Source organism: Cygnus olor, chromosome 8 (genome assembly GCF_009769625.2).
Source record: "Cygnus olor isolate bCygOlo1 chromosome 8, bCygOlo1.pri.v2, whole genome shotgun sequence".
NCBI lineage: Eukaryota > Metazoa > Chordata > Aves > Anseriformes > Anatidae > Cygnus > Cygnus olor.
Window position 1 is genome coordinate 26,100,043 of NC_049176.1, and position 21,971 is coordinate 26,122,013.

General features: G+C 43.8%; 1 protein-coding gene across 1 annotated transcript in view; it reads left to right on the forward strand.

Moving 5' to 3' along the window:
- The first annotated feature begins 8,348 nt into the window (after positions 1-8,348).
- Positions 8,349-21,971, forward strand: part of RNF11 (ring finger protein 11) — a 31,569-nt gene continuing 17,946 nt past the window's right edge. Inside the window, exon 1 of the mRNA XM_040565043.1 lies at positions 8,349-8,870. Coding sequence (XP_040420977.1) covers positions 8,748-8,870 — 123 coding nt within the window. The 5' untranslated portion in view covers positions 8,349-8,747. The remainder of the gene's footprint in view (positions 8,871-21,971) is intronic.

The window sequence follows — 21,971 nt, forward strand, 5'->3', positions numbered from 1 at the left end:
GAGTGAGAACCAGCCCTGCAGCCTGCAAGGTCAGAGCAGGAGGTGCTCCAGGCACGCAGCAGCAGTTCCCCTGCGGCCTGTGGAAAGGCCCCTGGTGGAGCAGGCTGTCCCCCTGCAGCCCGTGGGTCCCACATGGAGCAGATCTCCACGCTGCAGCCCGTGGAGGAGCCCCCGGTGGAGCAGGTGGATGTGGCCTGGAGGAGGCTGCGGCCCATGGAGAGCCCCCGCAGGAGCAGGCCCCGGGCCGGAGCTGCAGCCCGTGGAGAGGAGCCCACGCAGGAGCAGGGGGCCTGGGGGGAGCTGCCGCCCGTGGGGGACCCGTGCTGGAGAAGTTTGCTCCTGGGGGATGGACCCTGTGGTCCGGACCTATACGGGAGCAGGTCCTGAATAGCTGGAGTCTGTGGAAAGCCCACACAGGAACCATTTGGGAAGGACGGCATCGCGTGGGAGGGACCCCATGTGGAGCAGGGGCAGAGAGTGACCATGTAAAGCATCAGGGATGAAGTGTTGGGGACTGACCACAGCCCCCATTCCCTGTTCCCCTGCACTGCTCAGGTGGAGGACACAGAAGAGGGTAGATGGGGGGAAGCTGGTTTTAGTTTGATTTTAGCTTCTCACTGCTCTAGCTTGTTAGTAATAGGTAATAAATTTTATTAATCTCCCTATGCTGAGTCTGTTTTGACGATAACTGTTGAGTGATCTCCCTGTCCTTTTATCAACCCTTGAGCCCTTTCCATCGTATTTTCTCCCCCTTTCCCTTTGAGGAAGGGGAGTGAGAGAGCGATTGTGGTGGAGCTCAGCAGCCCAGCTGGGTAAAACCACCACAGTTGTCCACAAGATGGGGCTTCTACAACGGGGATCTCTGTATCCAAATTTAAGATTCTGATGCAAAACCTATGAATGGCATCACAGTCGACCGGAACACTTTAGACCGTGCTTTTAAATTCTGGCACAGGATTTAAAATTTGTACCCCCACTTCCCATTTCATGGGTAAAAACATTCTGTCAATAAATCAAAACAGCAGCAACTGATGTTACCTTTTCCTTACTTTTGCATTGTGCTGGTGTACAGCTTATGGCTCAGCAGCACTATATCCACCATGACAATCATCCTATGTCCTTCAGAGCTTCTGCACAGTGATTTACTTCTACATGAGCTTTTGTGGAAAAGTATGCAGTCCAAAACACCAAATGAAGTGTATGTTGTTCTGGGACAATAGAACAAAGTCAATGTGTAGCCAAATATATAGATTTCCAAAGCAGTCTGCAACTCCACTGTTAGGATGCTACTGTTAAGATGGTAACACTTCCAACAGAAGTTAAAGAAAGTAGCTCTGTAGAGTCTGTAATTCTTATAAACTTAACTGAAAGAGGGAAAAAGTTTGTTGCTACAAAACTAGCTGTAGGCAGGCACTTCAAAATAAATGAGAAGAAAAATAATTCATTACTATACACAAATATTTTGATTTTTTTTTCCAAAAAAACAGGAAGAGACTTACATTACCTTTTGCTGTCTTGTTTCAGTTTGTGTGAAGTGTTTATTTAATCAGTATGTGATTAGTTCTGCTAAAAAGCAAGCCTTAGGATCCTCCCTCTTCTTTTGTCAGATAAGTAACCTTAAACAACTGAGATTTTCATGTTCTAGAGGAATCTCCACACAGCTAAAAGCAGGACAGATTAACTGGGACTGTACAGCTATCCTCTCATATCCTTTTTCATAGAACAAGAGAAATCATGAAGATTTCCTTTATAATCATTCCTGTTTTCTGCATGATGCAGTTGCTAGAGATTTTTGCAGGAAGCACAGTATTGAGACAAACAACAGAAGTATTTGTGCATGCAAAACCAAACACTGGTTCATATTTCCAGCCTGCTCTCCCTCCAAGAGGAGGGTACACACACAGGCAGAAAAGACTATTCCAAAAGTAAAACTGAATCTTAAGAGGAAACACTTCTGGCCAGATGGTGAAGTTAATTTTCCAAAGATTAAGTCCTCCCCAGTGCCAGAGGCGGTCACTCACAATCACCTAATACTTTTTGTAGGAAGTCTTCAGTGGTTTCTGCTCACATTCCTTCTGTTCAGTTTCAGTAACTTGTCTTCTGCACTTCAGCTAGCTAAGTCATCACAGACCAACGCTGCAACAGGAAGTGCCAAATAGTACCCTTCAGAATAATCATCTGGAGAAATATAAAATAAGAAAATCTGAGGAGGCAGGAATTACACTGAAAAGGATAAAGAGTGACAGTGCACCCCAAACTGAAGTCAATTACATTATATTATGAAAGGAAGTACGCTAAGTTTGAAAAATGGCATTTCTGCAGTTACTAAATAATGCTCTCTCTATTCAATGCTCAGGTTTTAACTGGAGTACTCTGACCAGCTTTGGATGTCATGCTTACTGAAAAACTAGACCAAAGAAAGAGTCTGTAGGAGAACATAAAGAACAGGAGATTTAGAAATCATGATCCATAGGGAAAGATTGAAATAAAAAAGCATGGTAACAGTCTTCAGATACCTAAAATCACTGCTACAATGCAGACAGAATATGTAATAGTTTAACCTGTAGCAATATTATTATTTTTAAATTGTAAGGGATTAGGACACAGTACCAACAGAAGTCATTCAGTATCCGGAAACAATTTTCAGAAACAAGAAATGATAAAGCCATAGATGATCTTGGGACAGAGTTGTATATCAGAAGGATGCACTACAGAGGTTCTCAGGAATCTTTCCATGTGTCATTTAATCACTCTGTTGTTGCAGAAGACCTATAGCTATCTACGGTAAGCTATCTATGGACATTTTAGGCCGCAGCAAAAATGGTGTAAATTGAAGAAACATGAAGAATTACAATAAGGTGAACAAGAGGTGCATTAAGTTGAGGTGTAGAAGGCACATTCTACTCAGCTGACAAAAGCCCCAATACTGTTTCAAAAAGAAAGAGGCATTTTGGATACCACCCGACCATTGCAGTGAATTGAAGCCTTCATGAGGAACAAAAGGTCTCCAAGATAAAAGCCAAATTCAGATGAAACAACATCATAATAAACTTTATTACTCTTCATTAGTTGAGGTAATTTTGGCTTCTGGACCTGCTACTCCAAATATCCATGTCTTCCCCACATCGTGGGCAGAATGTCCCTGAACCTGCAGTGATGGTACCTGATGACTAGCACGCTGGCCATGAGCAAACTCTGGATAGAGCTTGCTGCTTGCCAAGTCAGAAAGTATTTACACACAGCAAATAGTGAAGAAAGGCCAACACTTCAATTAAACTGAAATTTAAAAGATAATTCAAAACAGAGATTTTCTGTTAATGACCGTCCACTACGTGTTGAATGCCAGCCCAGCATCCAAGCCTCCTGAGGCCTGTCACGCAGTGGTATTGGTGACTCACACTCCCGTTCAAACAGAACAGTTACCCTGCAGTGACTGTGATCCCTTAATATTTTGCTTTTGGGAACTTCATGACCCGTTCTACTCCAATTTTGTCATCTACTGCCATGCTTTCCTACTGGCATTTTCTGACGATATAGGGCAGAATGGAAGTTAAAATAACACAGCAATAATACATCTGGTGTAAATCACCTGAGAGAAATGACAAAATATAAAATTATCTGAAACCTCTTGAAATTATCTGTATATAATCTACGTCATCTAAAACCATTCCTGAGACATTTGGCCTAACCTGCTTTTCAAAACCTTCAGGAAGTGAGATTCCCAGGTAATAATTTCCAGTGCTAAACTGCCTTTGCAGTCTGAAATAATTTCTTAATGTCTACCTTAAATCTCTACATCCATTACCTCTTGCCCTAGATCCCCTGAATAGGAAGAACAATTTATTCCTTCTATCTGCAGAAACCTTTTACATTTTTGAAGATCATTATCACTTTTCCCAACACTTTCCTTTCCTTTAGACTAAACAACCCCAGTTCTTTCAGCCTCTCCTCTTAGATCATGTTTTCTAGGTCTCTGATCACTCTTGAAGTTGAGCCTGTGGTAATATGTGTTACACTGAGAAAAAGGAAAATTGACTCCTACACAAAATTTACCATGAAGCTCGGTGACAGGGGACTTGTTTGAAGAGGTTGCTTTTGTGTGATGATTGCTTTGGTTGTTTTTGTGGTTGATTTTTGCATTTTGTTTTGTTTTCTAATGCCAAAATACATGTCTTTTTTCTTCTTTGTGACATACAGTGTAGGTGCCCCAGTACAAGGAGTATTACATTCCTTGGTGATAAAACATTTCAGATTTGGGGACAACAGGTATTATGGAAGGCAACGTACTTATGCCAGTAATGGAAAACACATCCCTACCAGGACTTAACTTAAAGTGAGATAAGCAGTATTTGTGCTAACTTAAGCAGAAGGTTAAGTTATTTTTAGAAACATGAGCAAAATACTGTGTTAAAAATGGATTTAAGGGAAATATATTAGTTTTGTAATTGCATTATTGTGCTGCATTCAGTCTCTCTTGGAAAACAATATACAAGTATAATGTATACTGAGAAATGCCTATGGTTCTACTAAAATGTCAACAAAACTGAAACATATAATTCAGCTTAGAAGATGCCACGTTCTTTAAAACCAAGTAAATTAACTCATTAATTAGTCCATTCTCACAATAAGATTCACATGTATAATAGCAAAATGTCATTTATTTCTGTTCTACAAAGGTATACAAAGCCTTTTTTTTTCCAGGAAAAGGTTCTAAAATAACTTGTCTATTCACCAACATTACCTGAGCAAACAATGCTATCTGTAAAACTTCGGGTACCATGGCATGGAAAGATTTTACTCAGAACTTAACTTAACTAGGCTTCTGTATATGATTCTTATCCAGAAGAAAGATAAGACATAATAAGAAATTATAAATGCTGGGAAGATAAGGCTGATGGAAGAAAAGTAATCAAAGAATGTATTCCTTGCTGAGGACACAAAAGGTCCTTCAAAAACTTTTGTTGAGCATGACGTATTAAACACATAAAATGTTGTCCAACAATAACGTAACAGTGGGTCATGTAAAATGAAGTCACAAGAGGGTTTTTTGCCTCTAAGTTAGGCAAATTATGATGTCAGTTTTGCAGAACAACTCTTTAAGAAGAAAGACTCATAAGGTCTTCAGTGTTTTTTAGATTTTTAACTCCAACAGAATTTTAGAGATTTTTTTGATAAAGTAGCTTATGATCTCTGGTGAGCTCATACCAGTCTTAAGAATACAGTGACATGCAACTCATCTCCCCTAATACCAAAACCCTTCAAAATAAAACAAACATTTAATTGTTTTAATCCTTTAAAAACATTATGCATGAATTTCCACTTTCCTTTTAAAAATACATTTCACTTAACAAGACTGTAGCTGCCAAATAATGACCGAAGTGGTCAGAACAGACCTGTGTATGACATTGCCATGTTAAAATTTATCAGAATATTAATCGTGTATGCTGGCAAGATTAAGACTTCTGGACTCCCACTTTGACAACTGATTAGAGCCAGTAGTTTAAAAGTTTACAGGTAAGAAAAAGTTCACGGACATAGGTTACCAGTTCTGTGTAAGTATCAGTCTGATATAAATTTTCATATTTGCATTCATCTTTTCTACCAGCAATATCTATGCTGCCCTAAATTACTATATGGCTCTCCCTTGTATCTGCGAGATCATTTTAAGACTACAATATCCAGTCTGATAGTTACTTGTTCCCCAAACTATGGGAGGAAGTAAAAAACAGAACTGCAGCCATCGGTTTAATTGCCCTACAGTTCTGCAGGAAGAGGGCCAGTGTATTTGTAAATCTTCTCAGAAAACATAGACCATATAAAACCTACTTGTGAGCTTCCAATTCTGCGTGGAACACAAACAGCATGAACAGCTCATAAATGTTTTGTTTGGGTGTATAGTCTATTTGGTCTATAGTCACCTCTACCATTCTGTATGAACAAGGGTCACTTCTGTGTCTATTCCCACAAAACCAGATCCTTCTAAGCAGCCTGTGTACTTAAAAATAGTTATCTACAGAAAGCACGAAGAGGGAAGCCTGCCAGATCTGTTTTTTTTTTTTTTTTTTCTGTAACTTAATACCGAGAAACAGTGAAAACAGGTCATGGGTTCCCTAAAGACAGGCTCCTGTCAAATGGTCACTGAGCACTAAGGACAATCATCCTCTACCTTGAAAAGCAATTTGACTGCTTTCTTGTCCCCATACTGCAAGAAAATGTGGTAGAGAAACTAGTACCCTCACAGTCACACCACAGCAGGCGTATGTATATGAAATGACAACACTTCTGCATTTGTGAACAGAAGAGTTTTTCCAGTCTTCATCTCCTGGACCACTTTGCGACGTGTGACCTGGTGGTGCAAAGCCATCATTAACCACCTACCTGACATAACAGGAGTAAATGGCCCAGAAAAACAAGTGGCTTAAACCATCTCCGCTTCAAAGAACTCAGCAGTGGCTGGTAATTGTTCTTCGTTGTTCAAAGCTCTCACAGGTGCAGAGCTGTTCGTGTTGCAAGGCCAAACGTGAACTTCTGCTTCCTCTTTGGTCTCTGTGAGTCTGTCATGAAAAGCAGACCTCTTCTGGCATTTGACAAGTGTCCACCTTTTAAATGGAGCCCAAATTTAGAGTATCCTGTATCTACTTAGGTGCAAGTTTTAACTGGGCGTAGCAGTTAGTGATAGTTCTTTTGGAGATCTGGCTCAAGGGAAATACAGGCAACATCTGTTCTGTGGGACCCCACAGTATATCCCAGCTGTGTCCTGGCTACATATCAGAATGAGACCAGGGATCCACATTTGCATGCTGGTTTCCACAGAAAGCTAAACCTTGGCATGCCAGCCCAAAGGGAGGCACCCTGTGCTCCCACGAGACCTCTCCACTGTGCAGGATCAGGAATGCAAGGCACACTGGGGATGCAGCCACAGCGACTACAGGGGCTGAAGCTCCACAGACAGAGTAAGATGTGAAGTGGCAGCGAACAGACACCTTCCTAGTTGCCAGTCATCTTGTTGCTGATGTTGCCCCTGCACAACTGAAGATCTCTGTAATAGGGCTGGAAATCCATTACAAGTTTCTGGCAGTGGCAGCTCTGACATTGCTTTCACCTTGAAACCATTCTTGGGTTAGGCAACGGCTCCTCTCTAACTACTGCTTGTCTTCCTAATTCTCCTATTAAACCAAGTGAACTCACGCTTACGATGAACACCCAAATGACCACATCATGACAGCAGTCATTATTAGTTACATCAGCCCATTGCAAAGCCTTTCTATCACGAACAATGCTTATGTCTCCTGCAACATTTCTAGTCTTAGTTTCTTAGAAAGGTCTAAAACCATTTTGAACCCCATAAACATCAGTAATAACTTCTCAATTGCTGTAGCTTTTACACTGAAGGTGTTTAGGTTATCCAGTGGTAAACAGCTAAACAAAACTCCTGAACGGTAATGAAGGGAAATCTTCAAGGAGGAACTCACATGGATAATGAACGGAAACACTGCTCCAAGTTCTTCAACCACCACAGGACCTCTTGAATGTTTAAGTAAATGTTGTAGAGCCAAATACTTCATTGTGGTCAACTGGTTTATAGATACTTTGACCTAAGATGGCTGCTCATCAAGACTGACAAAGCTGGAAACAATTTAAAGGGTTGTCCTGTAAATGAAAAAAAGTTGTGTCTCCCCTCTACATTGGTCTGTGTTAGCATGAGGGGGCATTTACTCTCTTGGAATCTGCAGGTACCTGTACTTATATCCAAAAGTTTTTGTTTTTTTTCTTAGTAAAGGAGCTAAATATGTGGTTTATCTTAATTCTTGCTCATCACATAAAAGGCGATGAAACACAAAAAACCACCACCACAGAAACACGAAAGTGACAATGCATGTTGCTTTTCCCTCCACACTCTGAGTTGCGGGCTCTAAATCGTGCCCTTCCCAGCAACTCCAGGCGCTCAGCACAAAGGAAACCATCTTTGCGGGATCTCTCCTGAGGAACAACCCGGGGCAGGGAAGGGACCTTGAGCCTCCAGCCTTTCACCGGAGAAGCCCCGGGGGGGACGGAGCTCCCGGCGGGGACACCCCGCTGTCCCCTCACGGCGCCGGAGCGGCCTTTCCTCCCCAGCCGCCCGGAAAGCAAACACACACACACAGCCCCGGGAGGTGGAGCACAGCGGCACCCACCATTTTGGGGAGGGCGGGAGCCCCAGCCCTGCAGGCAGCGGCCGGGCCGGAGCCCCCCCGCCTGGCCTCGCCTCAGCCCACCGCGGCCGGGCCGGGCCGGGCTCCCCCCGGGCTCGGGGACGGAACCGGGCCTTGTGTCTGCGATCGTGGCCCGGAGGGGCGGAGTGAGAGGAGGAGCCGGGGCGGGCCGTGCGACAAAGCCCAGTGCGCAGAAAGCTGGTGACCAGGAAGCACAACAGCGCCGGGCTGCCGCGGGGCGGGCGGCGGGCGGACCCCAGCTGAGCCCCCGCTGCCCCCCAGCTCCCGGGGCCCCCCGGGGCTGGGAGCCGAGCGCTGCCGTGCCCTGCCTTGCCCTGCCGGGGGTCGGGGCGGCTGCGGAGCGTGTGGGGGAAGGAGGGAGGGCGGCCGGGCTGCCACTAAGCCGCTTAGGGCCGGGGCTGGCATGAGCCTCCCCGGCGGGGCGGCTGCGGGCTGCGCGCTGCGGCGGGGAGGCTGAGGGCGCCCAGCCGCCGGCGGCGGGGTCCGGCGGAGAAGGCGGAGGGGAAGCCCCGCTCGCCGGGGCCGGGGGGGAAGATGGGGAACTGCCTCAAGTCCCCCACGTCGGATGACATCTCGCTGCTCCACGAGTCGCAGTCGGACAGGGCCAGCTACGGGGACGGGGCTGAGCCGGATCAGGAGCCGCCGCCGCCATATCAGGTACGGGGCGGGAGCGGGGAGCGGCGGGCGGGGGGGAGGCGGCCGGGGCCGGGCTGGGCTCCCCCGCGGGGCCGGCTCCCCCCGTGCCTTCGTCCCAGCGCCGGGCAGCGAGCTGAGGCGCTCCCGGTCCCTAACGCCGCCCCCCCGGGGGCCGCTGCTTTGTTCGGCCCGGCCTCGGCGATCCGGCCTCGCGGCGGGGGGCGGCGAGATCCCGGCCCTAACCGCCGAGGGGACGGGGCCGGGCCCGGAGGGGGAGGCGAGGACCCGGCGGGGGCAGGGGGGAGGCTCCGGGTTTTGGCTACAGAAAGGAGGACCCCGAATTTCGGGCAGTGCCGCTTCCTTTGTTGTCCTCGCCCGGTGACATCACTGTCTGGTGCTGCTCTTTTCTCGGTACTCGCAAACGGGAGGCCACACGCACTTGCACAAAAACTGCTCTTTGTCTGGGTCTATTTACTCCAGCCTGTGCTGCGCGCTTATTTTTAGCAGGGACCGATCCATAGCGAGTAACTTCTGTAATCCACTAGGTCCTATTCCCTTCGGCTGCCGGGGGGACCTGGAAGGGATCGTTTTCCCATTGGTTTTTCTGTCTAGAAAGAATATGTTAATGTACATCTTGATGAGTAACCGGGGAGGGAAAAAACGCTGGGTGTTTTCTGTATCATGTGCCTCGCAGAAGAGGGTAGGGATGCAGAATCCCAGTGCCAGTAGTAACCAAAAGCCTGTTTTTGACCTCTGTTCAATGCGATGGCCCCCCAAAGAAGGCAGCTGGACTTGGGGGCAACTGCAACCCCTCCTTGTGATCTCCATCCCCGTATATAGAAACGTATATGGCTTTAAACAGGCCCTCTAAAGGCTGCACAGCACTAAAAAAAAAGAAAACAATACAAGGAAGAATGTCAACAGTATAGCTGCACATTTTATTTGAGTTTTAAAAGTGTCTTCCTATCTGAAAGGATGAAATAGGATAGATCAGTGAAATCTAAAAAAAAAAATGGTTGAGACACAAATTCTGGAGGATGGCTTGAGAGCTCTTTATTGTCAAGGGTGGGAGTCATTCAGTAGTTGCAGACCTTGATGTATAATTAACAAAATTGCAGGAAGTATTTAACTGGGTAGACGTGTAATCTGCGAATGCTTTACAAGTTCAAGAATTACAGCTCTGATAGGAAGTCCCTTAAGTGCTCAAGAGGAGCCACATACGTAGCAGTCATCGATGATGCAGGGGAACAACGCTGGTATTGCTTGGCACTGCGTAGCTGTTTGCTTTGCGCGAGTGCAAAAGCTTAACGTTTAGAAAGAATTTCCCGAGATGGGTTATTTTTCTCTGAATTCTGAACTGTCTGACCAGTAAAGTGTTTGACAGCAGATTAATATTTTTAAAGGTCATGTTGTTCTAAGCTGACCCTAATTGTCCATTCTGGTTAGGAATGCATCGTGTTTTTATTATAGCATGGGCAGCCAACTTGATATGTTGATTTTTGTTGCGTTTACGTCTGTGATTTCTGGGAAGACTTGGAAAAGTCTTTCAAAGGAAAAAAAGCTGTTAGCTCTTATGAGAGTTGAGAAATCCCATTTTGCAGGCCTTCTCACGTCGCCTTCAGTGATAGATAAGCAGACATCTTACTCAGTTGCTGGTGTCGTGTTTTTTGATGTTGTTTTTTAAACAAAAAATTTGTACGTAAGTGTGTATGGTTGACTGAGAAAACGGTAGACAGTAAAATCAGTGAACTTTCAGACCTCTATTATTGAGTAAGTGCATTCATACCCAAACTTCCCGCATTTGAATAGAGCAGTCTAGCGTTAGGTGATGTGCACACAGGTGTTTGGCTGTCCTGAATGGCACCGCTGTCCAAAAACCCATACACAAATCGACCAATTGCTAAACCTTCACTGTAACATGGTGTTTTGTGTCTCCTCGTCAAAATTCGAAGGTTCTTGTTCCGCAAGTCTTAAACCACAGTGATTTGTGACTTTAAAAAAGACATTACTTACAGCGTTGTGCAGTATTTCATGCATTTTGAGGTCAAGGGGATTGATAATTTTGAAGTGTATTAGGCCTAATGCACAAGCCAAATGCTGAACTTGGGGGATTCCTTGTGCTCCATTATTGCTGTTGTGGCAGCAGTAACTTATGATCTCATTTTAACTTCCAAATGGCAGCTTGAATTCAGTGTTACAAATGGGAATGTAGGCGTTCTGTCCTTATGTGTGACAAATACTTCTTCCACGATGTTTTAACCAGAGTTAACGTGTACATGAGAACATACAGACCTGAGGAGGGAAGGTGAGGAAGAGGATAAAATGAGTTTGAAAACTTGTTTGTGGCAATTGGAGAGTGCGCAAGAAACTGGAAGATTAAAACCTAATTGCTGGAGCTTTAGTCGTGAAATAGACATATTTTGGTTTGTTTCCTTTGGGTTTGCAGCAGTGATGTGCCAACTTCCTGAACAGCTCTTGCAAGGTATGCAAGCGAAGAGAAGGAAGCTTGCCGATGAAGAGGTGAAGATACAGTAGAGAAGGACTTGTATGTCTCTTTTAACTAAAGTCTATATTATTCTGACACTTAAAACATGTTAAATTGCCTGGCACACTTGTGCTGAGGGCCTCCATATGGGAATCTAGTTAAGCCATAATTTTTTCAGGTGTTAACTTCTAACAGCAAAACGCGCTTCCAACAGTCACTTCATTATTACATGTCAAATTTATTTTATGATTGCGTGATATCAAATCACTCAGAAATAAAATTTCTGCTTCCAAAAGTTAGATTGAAAAATGGATTGGCGGTGTAGGCGCACGGAATAATGAGGAATATGCCTCCCATTCAGAGGCTCTGCATATACCTGTCTGCTGTCAGTGCACTGTAAGCTACAGGCAGAAGGCTTCAGAGGGAAAATATCTTTTTAAACAGCCATCCACATTATGAGAAAGAGGTCCATGAAAACATCAGCCGTTTTCCAGAGCATCAAGCTTAAGGGCTAACATGGGAAATAATTAAAGCACACAAAAGAGTGTATGTATATGTGTTGAGGGGAAAAGGAAATTATTTTAAGAGTTGACCAGCATTTTCATAGACAGATGCTGGTTTTGGATGCCTCCATTTTAGAATCCTGGAATTACAACTGTTTTTCTAAGCGCTGAGCACATGCAACTCCATTTCTAACCGGTGAATCTGATTAGGAACAAGTTAGCTTTGGTTTTGTTTCTTCTCAAGTCCTCAAAATTGCGTGTGCTTTCAAGTTTGTTTTTCTTTTCTGTTTGACTTCTTCGCCATGTGTTGGCAATATGCCTTCTGCTGTTTTTTCCACAGAAGTTCACTGTTTTTTTCTAGTTTCTCTTTACTTCTAGCAGTTCTTCCCAATGATTTTATTTTGCAGAACAGATGTGCAACTTCTCTTAATCCTTGTTTCGTATTTCTATTCTTAAATAGTTCCTTAGCTGCAGAAAACAATTTCAGAGTTTATCGAGCTTTGGAATGTGTTCAGTAAAGTGTCGAATACATCTTTTCTACCTGAGTTTCTGAAAGGTACTACTGTCGACAACATACACTGCAATCTTTTTTTTTTTTTTTTGAAAAAAAGTAACACTTGCTAAATTAATAAGCTAAAAGCATGAGAAATAAGTGTAAGTTTTGGTATTGATACTGAACTCATAAAAGCATGTTTGAAACGTTGATATGGAAGATGGGCTGATAAAATGTTTTACCCCTTTATTTGAGGAGATCCAAAGTTAGCTCTGGTGCTCAGTACTACACTGTGTTGTCTTAGAGGCCCAGATAAAATATTCCAGTGGGTTTTTATTTTTATTTTTTATTTGAGGGATTCATTTAAAACCTTTTGACCTGGATAGTCACTTGATTAGGTTGTAGGCACAAAATGAGATGAGAGATCAGAAACGTGAGCTTAAGCCAACGCTGTGTGCCCATAATCTTCCAAAAGCTGTTGGCGACAGCAGGTTTTGAAAGCACAATTCAGGCTGTCTCATGGCTTCCTCTAAATTGAGGTTGCTGCAATATCCTCCGTGGGCCTGCTCTGTGAAATGAGCATCACTTGCATGTGCTGTGCTCTTGTCCTGGTCCCTCTGTCCTGCGGCCCAGAGGTCTGTGCCCGAGGGGCCCTGTGCCCCCCTCCCAGTGCCTGGTGCAGTGCAGGAGATGTGGCCCTGCAGCATTGCTTCTTCGAGACCCTGGGAAAGTGCCCAGTCCGAAACTTTTCTCAGTATAGTCTGCTGCATTTCTGTCTGGAACTTGCTGCCGTGGATGCGTGTATTGGGTGTACTTTGCTCAAAAGAACAAAGCTTTTATTACTCTCTCATCATAACTTAAGTACTACATTGCACTGGAACTGTTGGTATGTATCGGAACAGCATAAAAGGAGGAAAGATGTGATGGAAATACTCTGCATACTGAGCACTAGCCGTGAAGGAAAAACCAAAACCCAACCAACCAGTAATTTCATGTAAGAGAAATGTGTGTATTAAATATTGCATATGCAGTCTTCTCCTTTTCTCTGCTTGTCCTCAACATCTTGCTAAAGATGTATGTATGAATTACAATTTAGTCGGTGAAATACTGCTCCAGCCCCAAATCCTCATTCTGGGGGCAACTTCGAAGGGGTGCACACAGGGGTGTCTGTCTGTTCATGTGTGCCTTCTGACACCGTGGGTGTAGGTGGCCATCAGCTGCAATGAGAAGAGCGATGTGAAGCTTAGAATGTGCTGCATGGAGGAGAAATGGTAGAATAAGGTGGTGTTTTGTTTACTTCTTTTTCAAGAATATGATTGCTTAGACTGCCTTATATAACTTGTTTTCAGAAATGAGCAAGTGCTATATTAATATCTCTAACTGTGAAAGACCAAGCACTGAGTGGTGAAGTCAGTTCTGGTAGACTGTTGTGATACAATTTGGACAGCTGCATTTGGAAAATCTGTGAGCCCTCAGTGTCTTACGGGGCTGTTCTGGTAAATCGTGTGGATGTGCAAAGCAGTAGCAATATGTTTTGTTTTAAACATCTGTATAGGGATATTCAGTTTATTCATGAAATATATGTATGAAATATATTTCATTACTACGCATATTTCATTTATATTATGAACTTCGTGGTTCATAATAGCATTCAAGATTATTTCACTATTGAGCAATATGCTGTGCATGTCTGAAGAACTTAGCAAGTTGTGTAGATAACTTTGTTGCTAGTAATCAGGATAGGTAGAAAGTTTTCTGTGGGTGCCGAGTATAAACTCCTTTCTGGGTAGTATTTATTTAAAACAAAAAATTGTGCACCTGTATTTCCAGTCTTAATGCACGGTGGTTTCAGGTAGGCTGCCAGGCTGGCTGAGCGCTGCTGTCTTCATCTTGCTAGTGAAAGGAGCTGAGGGGTGGGGGTAAGGGGAGGAGAGGGGCGGAAAGGCAAATCTGAAGATCAAGTATACCAGGTGGTATTGCAAAGCTAGATAACTTTTGGTGTAATAATAGTGAAAATACCATTTTAAAATTGTCTTTAGTGGATATTTTAATGAGCATTGGCTGAATATTGGAGTTCTCTGCAGCTTAAAATAGATGTCAGATTCTGGTCAGTTATAAATACACGTTGGGCATGGCTAGAAGAAATGGGATGTGTATGCCGACGTTTTGAGTTCTCTGTGTTAACACTTCCTAATTATGAATATTGGAGCCAATTTCTAGGCTACTGTAGTTGAGTCAGCAGTCAGCAAGGATCTGTCCCTAACCGTTTTGGCCAGGAGGTTTTGCAAGAGGCATTTAGAAAAGAAGATAATATGTTTATCAGCCCATTTGACAGGATGCTGGTCGCTGTGTTGCACGTGTTTTCCCAAGGAATGTCTAAGTTGGACCAAGCTCTTAGGCAAGGTCTGTCCCTGTCTGCTGTGTCACTGCTCATCACTTTGATGAAGGAAAGAGGCTTGGCTTATTGAACGCTGTTAGAGACCCTGTTAACGTTTCTAGGCAAACTGGTTGCAGAATGTAAGGCCAAGAAACTGAAAATAACACTGCTTGCCAGTGACAAACTGGTATCTGCCAGTCGCAGTGCCTGTCCTTACTGTTGCCTCCCCATGGACACACGGAGAAACGTATTTATGTTTTGAGGAGTTAATGGGCTGCGGAATAGACTAAAGCAAATCAACCGTGACTTTTCTATGAGCTAATGAAACAGTTCCTAAGAGACCAGGGAATTACAAAATGAGCAGGTTTTTAGGGATGTCATGGCTGAGTTAGAGTAAAACCTCTTCAGGGGAAAAAAGCTGGCGAGTCACCGTTCTTTGACTCTAGAAGACAAAGCAAGCTCCAGTCTGGTTTTAGACTGCAAGAAAAATTTGCCCTGGCAGCGTGAAAGTCTCAGAAGTGAGAGGCACATCGTGCTTCCTGAAGGTAGGATGTGTTTTTGAAGATGCCATCCTTTAGATCGTTCTGCCAGCCTCGGGGGGCAGCTGCCATCGGCAGGAAAATGCAGCAGCCACCTGGCCTGGCAGAGGGGAATTGACGTAGAGCTTCTTGGTGGGCAAAACCTGAGTCCACATGTAGCTTCCTGCTGGGTGAAACCGTGGATTTCAACAATAATAAAATCAGCCCTAGCATAAGCCATGGTCTTTCTTAGTTCAGCCTGCTGTTTAGTTTGTAACTTCTGGGAAATCACTTAACTGGTCTGTGCTTTAGTTTCCTCATCTGTAAAATGAGGAGTAATAAAGCTTATCGTTAGTGCAGACATGCATAGTAATTTAATTCACGTTTGTAAAGTGTTCTGTGATAATTTGATTTTAATAAAATAATATTCCTCCGTTACAAAATGAACCTCTGCAGGAATTTACAACAAATCTGCTGCTGTAGAGAGGGAGCTTTATCAGAAGATCTGTTTAAGACAATAGATGTCTCCTAAAATCTGTTCTGGAATCCGATAATTTAGTTTTTATTTGGCAGCCCATGTTCCAGATGCTCGATTAGTAGGAATGAGCAGGCTGTGGAGATGGTAATAAAAAATCTTGCCTAATCAGGATAATGAATCTTCATTATCCGTGGAGATTCAGCATTCTTTGAGGCACGCCAATCAAAACAAACAATACCGCCCTCCCCCAAATCCAGGACCACCTTGTGTTTAGGAAGCTGTTACGTTTCCCGTGTGTGCTGCCAGTTCACTGATGGGATCTGCAGACGTTGCTGGCCATACAGCTGGAGTTTGGTTTCAGAACCACGGAAAATAAACTAGTTTCGTGTTTTGAAGAGATAATGGTCTGCGGAATGGGCTAAAGCAAAGCGGCCGTGACTTTCCTATGAGCTAATGAAACAATTTCCGAGAGACCAAGGAGTTACAAGGAACGGTTGTTTTATTTACCAGTCCTCTGTAGGAATCTCTGTCGGCCACTCTTGTTTCTCGACAACGAAGAAGAAAGTTACAATGCCGGTGGCAGAAAAGCTGCTGGGCCACAATCCACGAGCAGTGACATGGACAAACAACAGATGCGTGCAGCAACTGGAGGAGAAGATAAAAGAGCCTTCCTTTCAACCACAGTTGCGTCAGCCAAATCACAACCAGCTGGTTTATTGCACTGGACGTTTCTGCTGAGCCATCAGAAAGCTCGCGCACGCTCCCTGCTTCGCACATCTGCACGTATGCATGAAACCGTACCAAAGGCTAGTCTGATTTCTGAGCCTCTCCTCCTGCCTGTCTTCAGCCACAGGTTTAGTTCAGGACCTGAAGTGCCTGAGGGAGGACTGAAACAGTGGGAGGAATGGGAGAAACTGTGACTCATGAAATTAAGTTCCTCCCTTAGCCCCAGCATGCAGCGATGCATGTGCAGACTATTATCTCTGCAGTAATGAAACCTGTTTCCCGTGATGGTATTTTTTGGACACCGAAGAGGCCTCCATGTCCTCCCTTCTGCTTTTTCCCCACCCAGAGCAGTTTGTGTTTCTGGAGGCGCAGTTCAGAAGCAGTCCCTGTGCTCAGTTCACTGAACTCAAAGGCCAAGTATCTGCAGAGACAACCTCATCCTCAAAGATGAATCTCAGCTGGCTGACAGTGCTGAGTTTTCCAGAGCTTAGCCCATGTGCCATTAGAGTTTGGACTGCTAAGAGAAGTCCTAGAAGCATCAAGGAAATGCCTTTTTTATGACTAATAAAAATCTAGTTGCATGAATATCCAGTGTAAGTAAAAACCCGTTCGGCGCCGTTTCACACAAAGGGTGGGACTCACCTCTCCTGCAGCCGTGACTGAAACCACCAAAACTTTGCCAGATACTGTCAGTTTTATGAATACTAAGTTTTGTCATGGCAAAAGTGATTTAAAAAGAGATGGCTAAATAATTATAAACCAGAAATACCTGCATATAAAATACACATACTTGGACAGTAGTTCTGTAGGTGCTGTAAGGTTCTCTGTGGTCCTCACTGCTATCACTTTGTATGGCTCTCCTGATGACTCTGTGCAAGCTCTAGCCAGAAGGAATTGGAACAATATTTGTCTGCCTTTATTTGTTCCTCTAAGGTGCACCTTGGTAGGGTTACAAATCCCTTATGACTCAGTGTGTGAACGTCGCAGAATCAGACAAGGCTGGGCACTCTTGCCCTTTCTCTTTTAGAGCTGCAGGAGACTTAGATCTAAGAGATCAAAGTGCATCGGATTCCGTCATTTCAATATCTACAGGACAGTATAACGCATGACTACTTGGGGACGATGCCTCTGTGTCTGACTTTTATTCGGCATTGTAATTAAACCCAGATACAGAGCTTGTTCTGCGTGCTGAACGTTAATCACAGCATTTTATTAACACAGTTGTTGAAATTGTAATTCAGACAGTTTGACTTTGCACTATAGATTAAGACCAATATTTATTTTGTCTGAATAAATGCATTTTATTTGAAGATCAGAGAGGGAAGTGATTGCTCTTGGGTTTTGAACAAACAGGTGTAAGAATTGCTTGACAACAGACATAGCCAACTGTGAAACTGGTTTGGTCTGTACTGTTGCTTAACAGAAGGCAGTTAACTGCTGAATTCAGTGGAAACTATATAAAAGGCTCAGACTGGCAAACAAATGCTGGAAATTCAGATTTAGGTGAGACAAAATGAGTATCTTAACACTTGTAGACTTTATTTTTTGCATGCTAATAGTACTTGCTTAATTGCTTCACCAGTTTCTGATGTTTGGGGATTTCTCTTGGTTGTTTTCTGTTTAGGTATTACAGTTTGTATTGCAGTTGCATCTGTCTATCTTCAGTTTAGGTTATGAGATAGGACTAAGTCATCGCTTTTAGTGTCTGCTTCACCAAGTTCTCTAATGTTACATCTTCATCTGGGGACCTTGAGGCAGTTGTGGATTGTCTTGTGAAGGGTGGCATTCTTGGAAGTATATTGACCTTCTTGGAAGGAAACGTTATGATTTGTAAATCTCAAGCAAAAATACTTATTTTAAGTATTAGTTCTTTTCTAGGTTAATGATTTTTCACCTCTGAGACCCTGGATCTCTGAGGGTCTATGAGCTGTGTTTACAGTGCTCACAACAGCTAAGTCATAAAATCCCATCTGTAGTCATCAAGTTGAGAATACAGATCCACACACCTCTGCTGCAAATTTCTTCAGAGATCCACAAATTAGAAGAAAGGAAAAAGCGCTGCATAGGTAGCGTTGCTCTAAGGTCAGTCCTGAGCCAAGAAAATATGTCAGCCTGCTCTGGTAACAGCACAAAGCAAACCTTAGCCAGCGGCACCTGGGGAGGCAGCGTGGTCGAAGCTCCGGTGGCTGTGGTGGCCACGTGCTCTCCGCCAGCTGGATCGGGAGGGATGGCCTCAGGCCCAGCCCCAGGTGAGCTGCCCCGTTGCTGTGCCACCCTGCCTTCAACTGGACATAGTGCTGTGATAAGTAACCTGCCGGAATGGATGCGTCCGGTAACTCAGGTGCAGCTCTGCTTTTTATAGAATCCTTCCAGCCACTCATCTACAAGAACCGAAAGTGAGGTGCCAAAAGAGTTTTTTTTTCACTATGTCTGAATTTAGACAAACTCTGGAATTTTTAAGAAGGTAGGTTGCGTTTGTTTTACTGTGTGGCTAAAATAGAAAATAAATTTACTGAAGAATGCCCGTTCCTTTTGTAAATATAGTGACTTTCTTGAGTTGCAGGAGGTGGAGTGAGCTGTGCAGAGACACCATGTTAAATGTACGAGTAGTTTTATTTTACAGAATCCTCCTGAAGAATCTTTTAGGAAAGAAAAAAATAGTGTCCACTTGCACAAAAATAAAACTTCATGCTTCAATTAATTTTTGTTTTCCTCTATAAACTGTAATCTTTCCTCTTGTTCAGTGAGTAACCTGTTTTTCTTACCTCTCAGAAGAAGCAAGATGACCTAGATTTAGAGCTTCCTGGAGAAAAGTTTGTTTCACCCTATATATAGTTTCTACTGAGGTCTCTTCATGTGGCTAAAGCTGTCACCTACTCTGAGCTGGTAAACCGAGGATAAAAGAGCTATAGTTTTATGTTGAGGTTGGAAAGAAGGGTGTATTATCCTTCATTTTTTCTGGTGTCTATTAAATATATTTTATGTACACACCATTATCTAAATTCCACTGTAGTCAAGGTAGGACTTTCAAACTCCCAGCTGCAATATCAAGAACATAATGTCTGTTTCTTTCAGCTTTATGTCTGCTCAGTGTCTTGCAGATGAATAATGACCAATTACCTCCTCATTAAAGAGCGAGTTGGATCAAGCGTTTGCGCTGGCAAGAATTTATGCAGTGGACTCAGACTCAGACTGTGGTATCGTGGGGTCAGTGCCTCCCTAGTCAGATGGCACAGACCGTCTTTCTTCTTGGAAATTTCCCTAAGCACTTGAGCTGCTGCGGTGGTGTTTTCATATCGAGGAGCAAAAACTGGGAAAGTGGTAGTAACAGCCATGTAACAGATGCTTCCAAACAGGTTGTTGGTGTTGAGGGATCAGACAAACGTTTCCATCTAGTCAAGCAGCCAGATTACTGCAGATGGAGGGAAATTCATCCATCCCTTTGCCAGGGTAAGACATTTTCTTAAGACGGGAATTTATCTGATTTAGTGTGTCAGTAACTTGAGCCGTTTGGGCTTGTACAGTATTTCTAGGAGAGAGGGGTACTTTCCTCGTCTCTAAAGAAAGTGCTGCTGTGTGATGAAACCCAATCCTCCTGTCCCGGGGCCTCGGCTACACCAGGGACCAACACCAATTAAAACCATATATGCCCCTATGGTAGTGTGTGTGTACCTCAGGCATGTAGGGGAATGAGAATCTGTGTTCACTTAACTTGATTTAATACAGAATTCCGTTCCACCACTTAAAAATAATGGCTCTGACAGACTGTACTGGGGAGCGAATGCAGCTGAGGCCAAGGAAAAGACTTGGGAGCTCTCTCTATGTTCAGTGTACCATGGGTTGAAATACAGGCTAAAACACGGTGTGCCTTGGGATCCATCCACACGGTGTGCTTCCGTGTTTCTGATGCAAGGAAGTCAGGTCTAACTCCTTGCTGCTGCCAGAGAGGATTGTTTCGCTTTTCCCTCCTGCTTTCCTCTGACAGCCACGTGCTCCCCGGTCCCTTTGTGGTAGCCTTGGTATGTATCTGATCACTCGGTGTGTCAGCTCACACCATTAAAGCATCTCAGATGGCTTCTCTTATTTTCCTCTGTCAGCTTAGTGGGCCAAACCGACTTCCTGGTGGAGGTCAGATTTGACTGCATGAAGTGCAGATAATATATTCAGTTTTACTTCGTGGCATCTCTGGAAAGGTCTAGAGATGATGGTTATTAGCCATGTGCTATTTCCACAAAATGATACAGGATTTTTGGCTTCTCCAATATATACTTGGAGTGTATATATATACTCCATATACTTGGAGTGTGTGTGTGTGTGTGTGTATATATATATATATATATATATATATAATCTCCAATATATACTTGGAGAATATACTTGGAACTGCATACCAGAGCATGCACTGAACGAAAGCCTGGTATTAGTTTGGACAGTGAGTGCATCTGGGAATGGTCTGCGCATAAAATGCAGTGCAAGTTTGCCATTGCTAACTTCAGAGGGGCAGTGATTAAAGCTGCAGGGATTATGCTGCTTTGGGACAAATCTCCAATGTAGACAAAACCTTAATGCTGTTCTTAATTGTGGTCTTCCTGTTTAAAAGCAAACAAACAAAAAGAACAGAATGAAAGAATCTAAATCTGTCTGCCACAACTGCTGTTAAAGAAGCTTAGGTGCATTTCCTCACTTCTTTTTCTTTTTTTTTTTTTTTAAAGAAACTTCGCTAATATTAGCTAACAGTTCATGAGTATATTTGGTAAGTACAGGAATTGGTGAAGACTTTCACAGCCTGTTCATGTTGTGCAGCAGACTGTGATCTCCCTTGGGACTCGAATGATTACAGTAACATCATTCATTTGCATTGTGGGGTGCTGCTGTGCCTCTTTCCTCACACAAGCCTTCCAGTTATTGCTGCGTGGATTGTTTCCAAAGCCTGAATATAACTTGGCAAGCCCTGTCAGTACTGTTAAGAGTTTGATTACCTTTGTGCATATGTATGTGAGGACTGCCAGGGTATGTGGCTTTTAATGAAACAACCTCCCTGTTGTCTAAAACGTTTAGAATTAAGAAATTATATGATTATACAACAGCAGAAGCTAAACTAGCCGTCTCAATTTAGCAGTCCTCTTTTACATGTTGTGACTCCTTACTCTAGCTCGGTGTGCCTCAGGAGACGGGTGGTTTCCTATTGAAGCCAGTCATACTTAAAGCAAGTTGAGGGACAAAACCCTGTTTCAAGAAGTAAATTTGAGAAGCAAATCTTGCTGCTTTTTCTCACGTCTGCTCACACAGTGTTAGCAACTCTTGCAAAGTTTGCAGCTCTGCAGTCCTCTCACACGAATCGCACCTCCTTGCTTGGTGTCTTTCTCTTCAGTCTTCTGCACTGAGAGCTAGCAACGCTGGACACAGGCGGTAAAGAGCAACTTCACGGCTTTTTTGGATCTCATGAGCTATGTCAGGTCAGGCGTACTTCTTGGCTTAGAGACAGACAGGAACAGCCCATGGGCCACCACGGGCTGGGGCCATGAGGGGCGCCCTCCCCTGC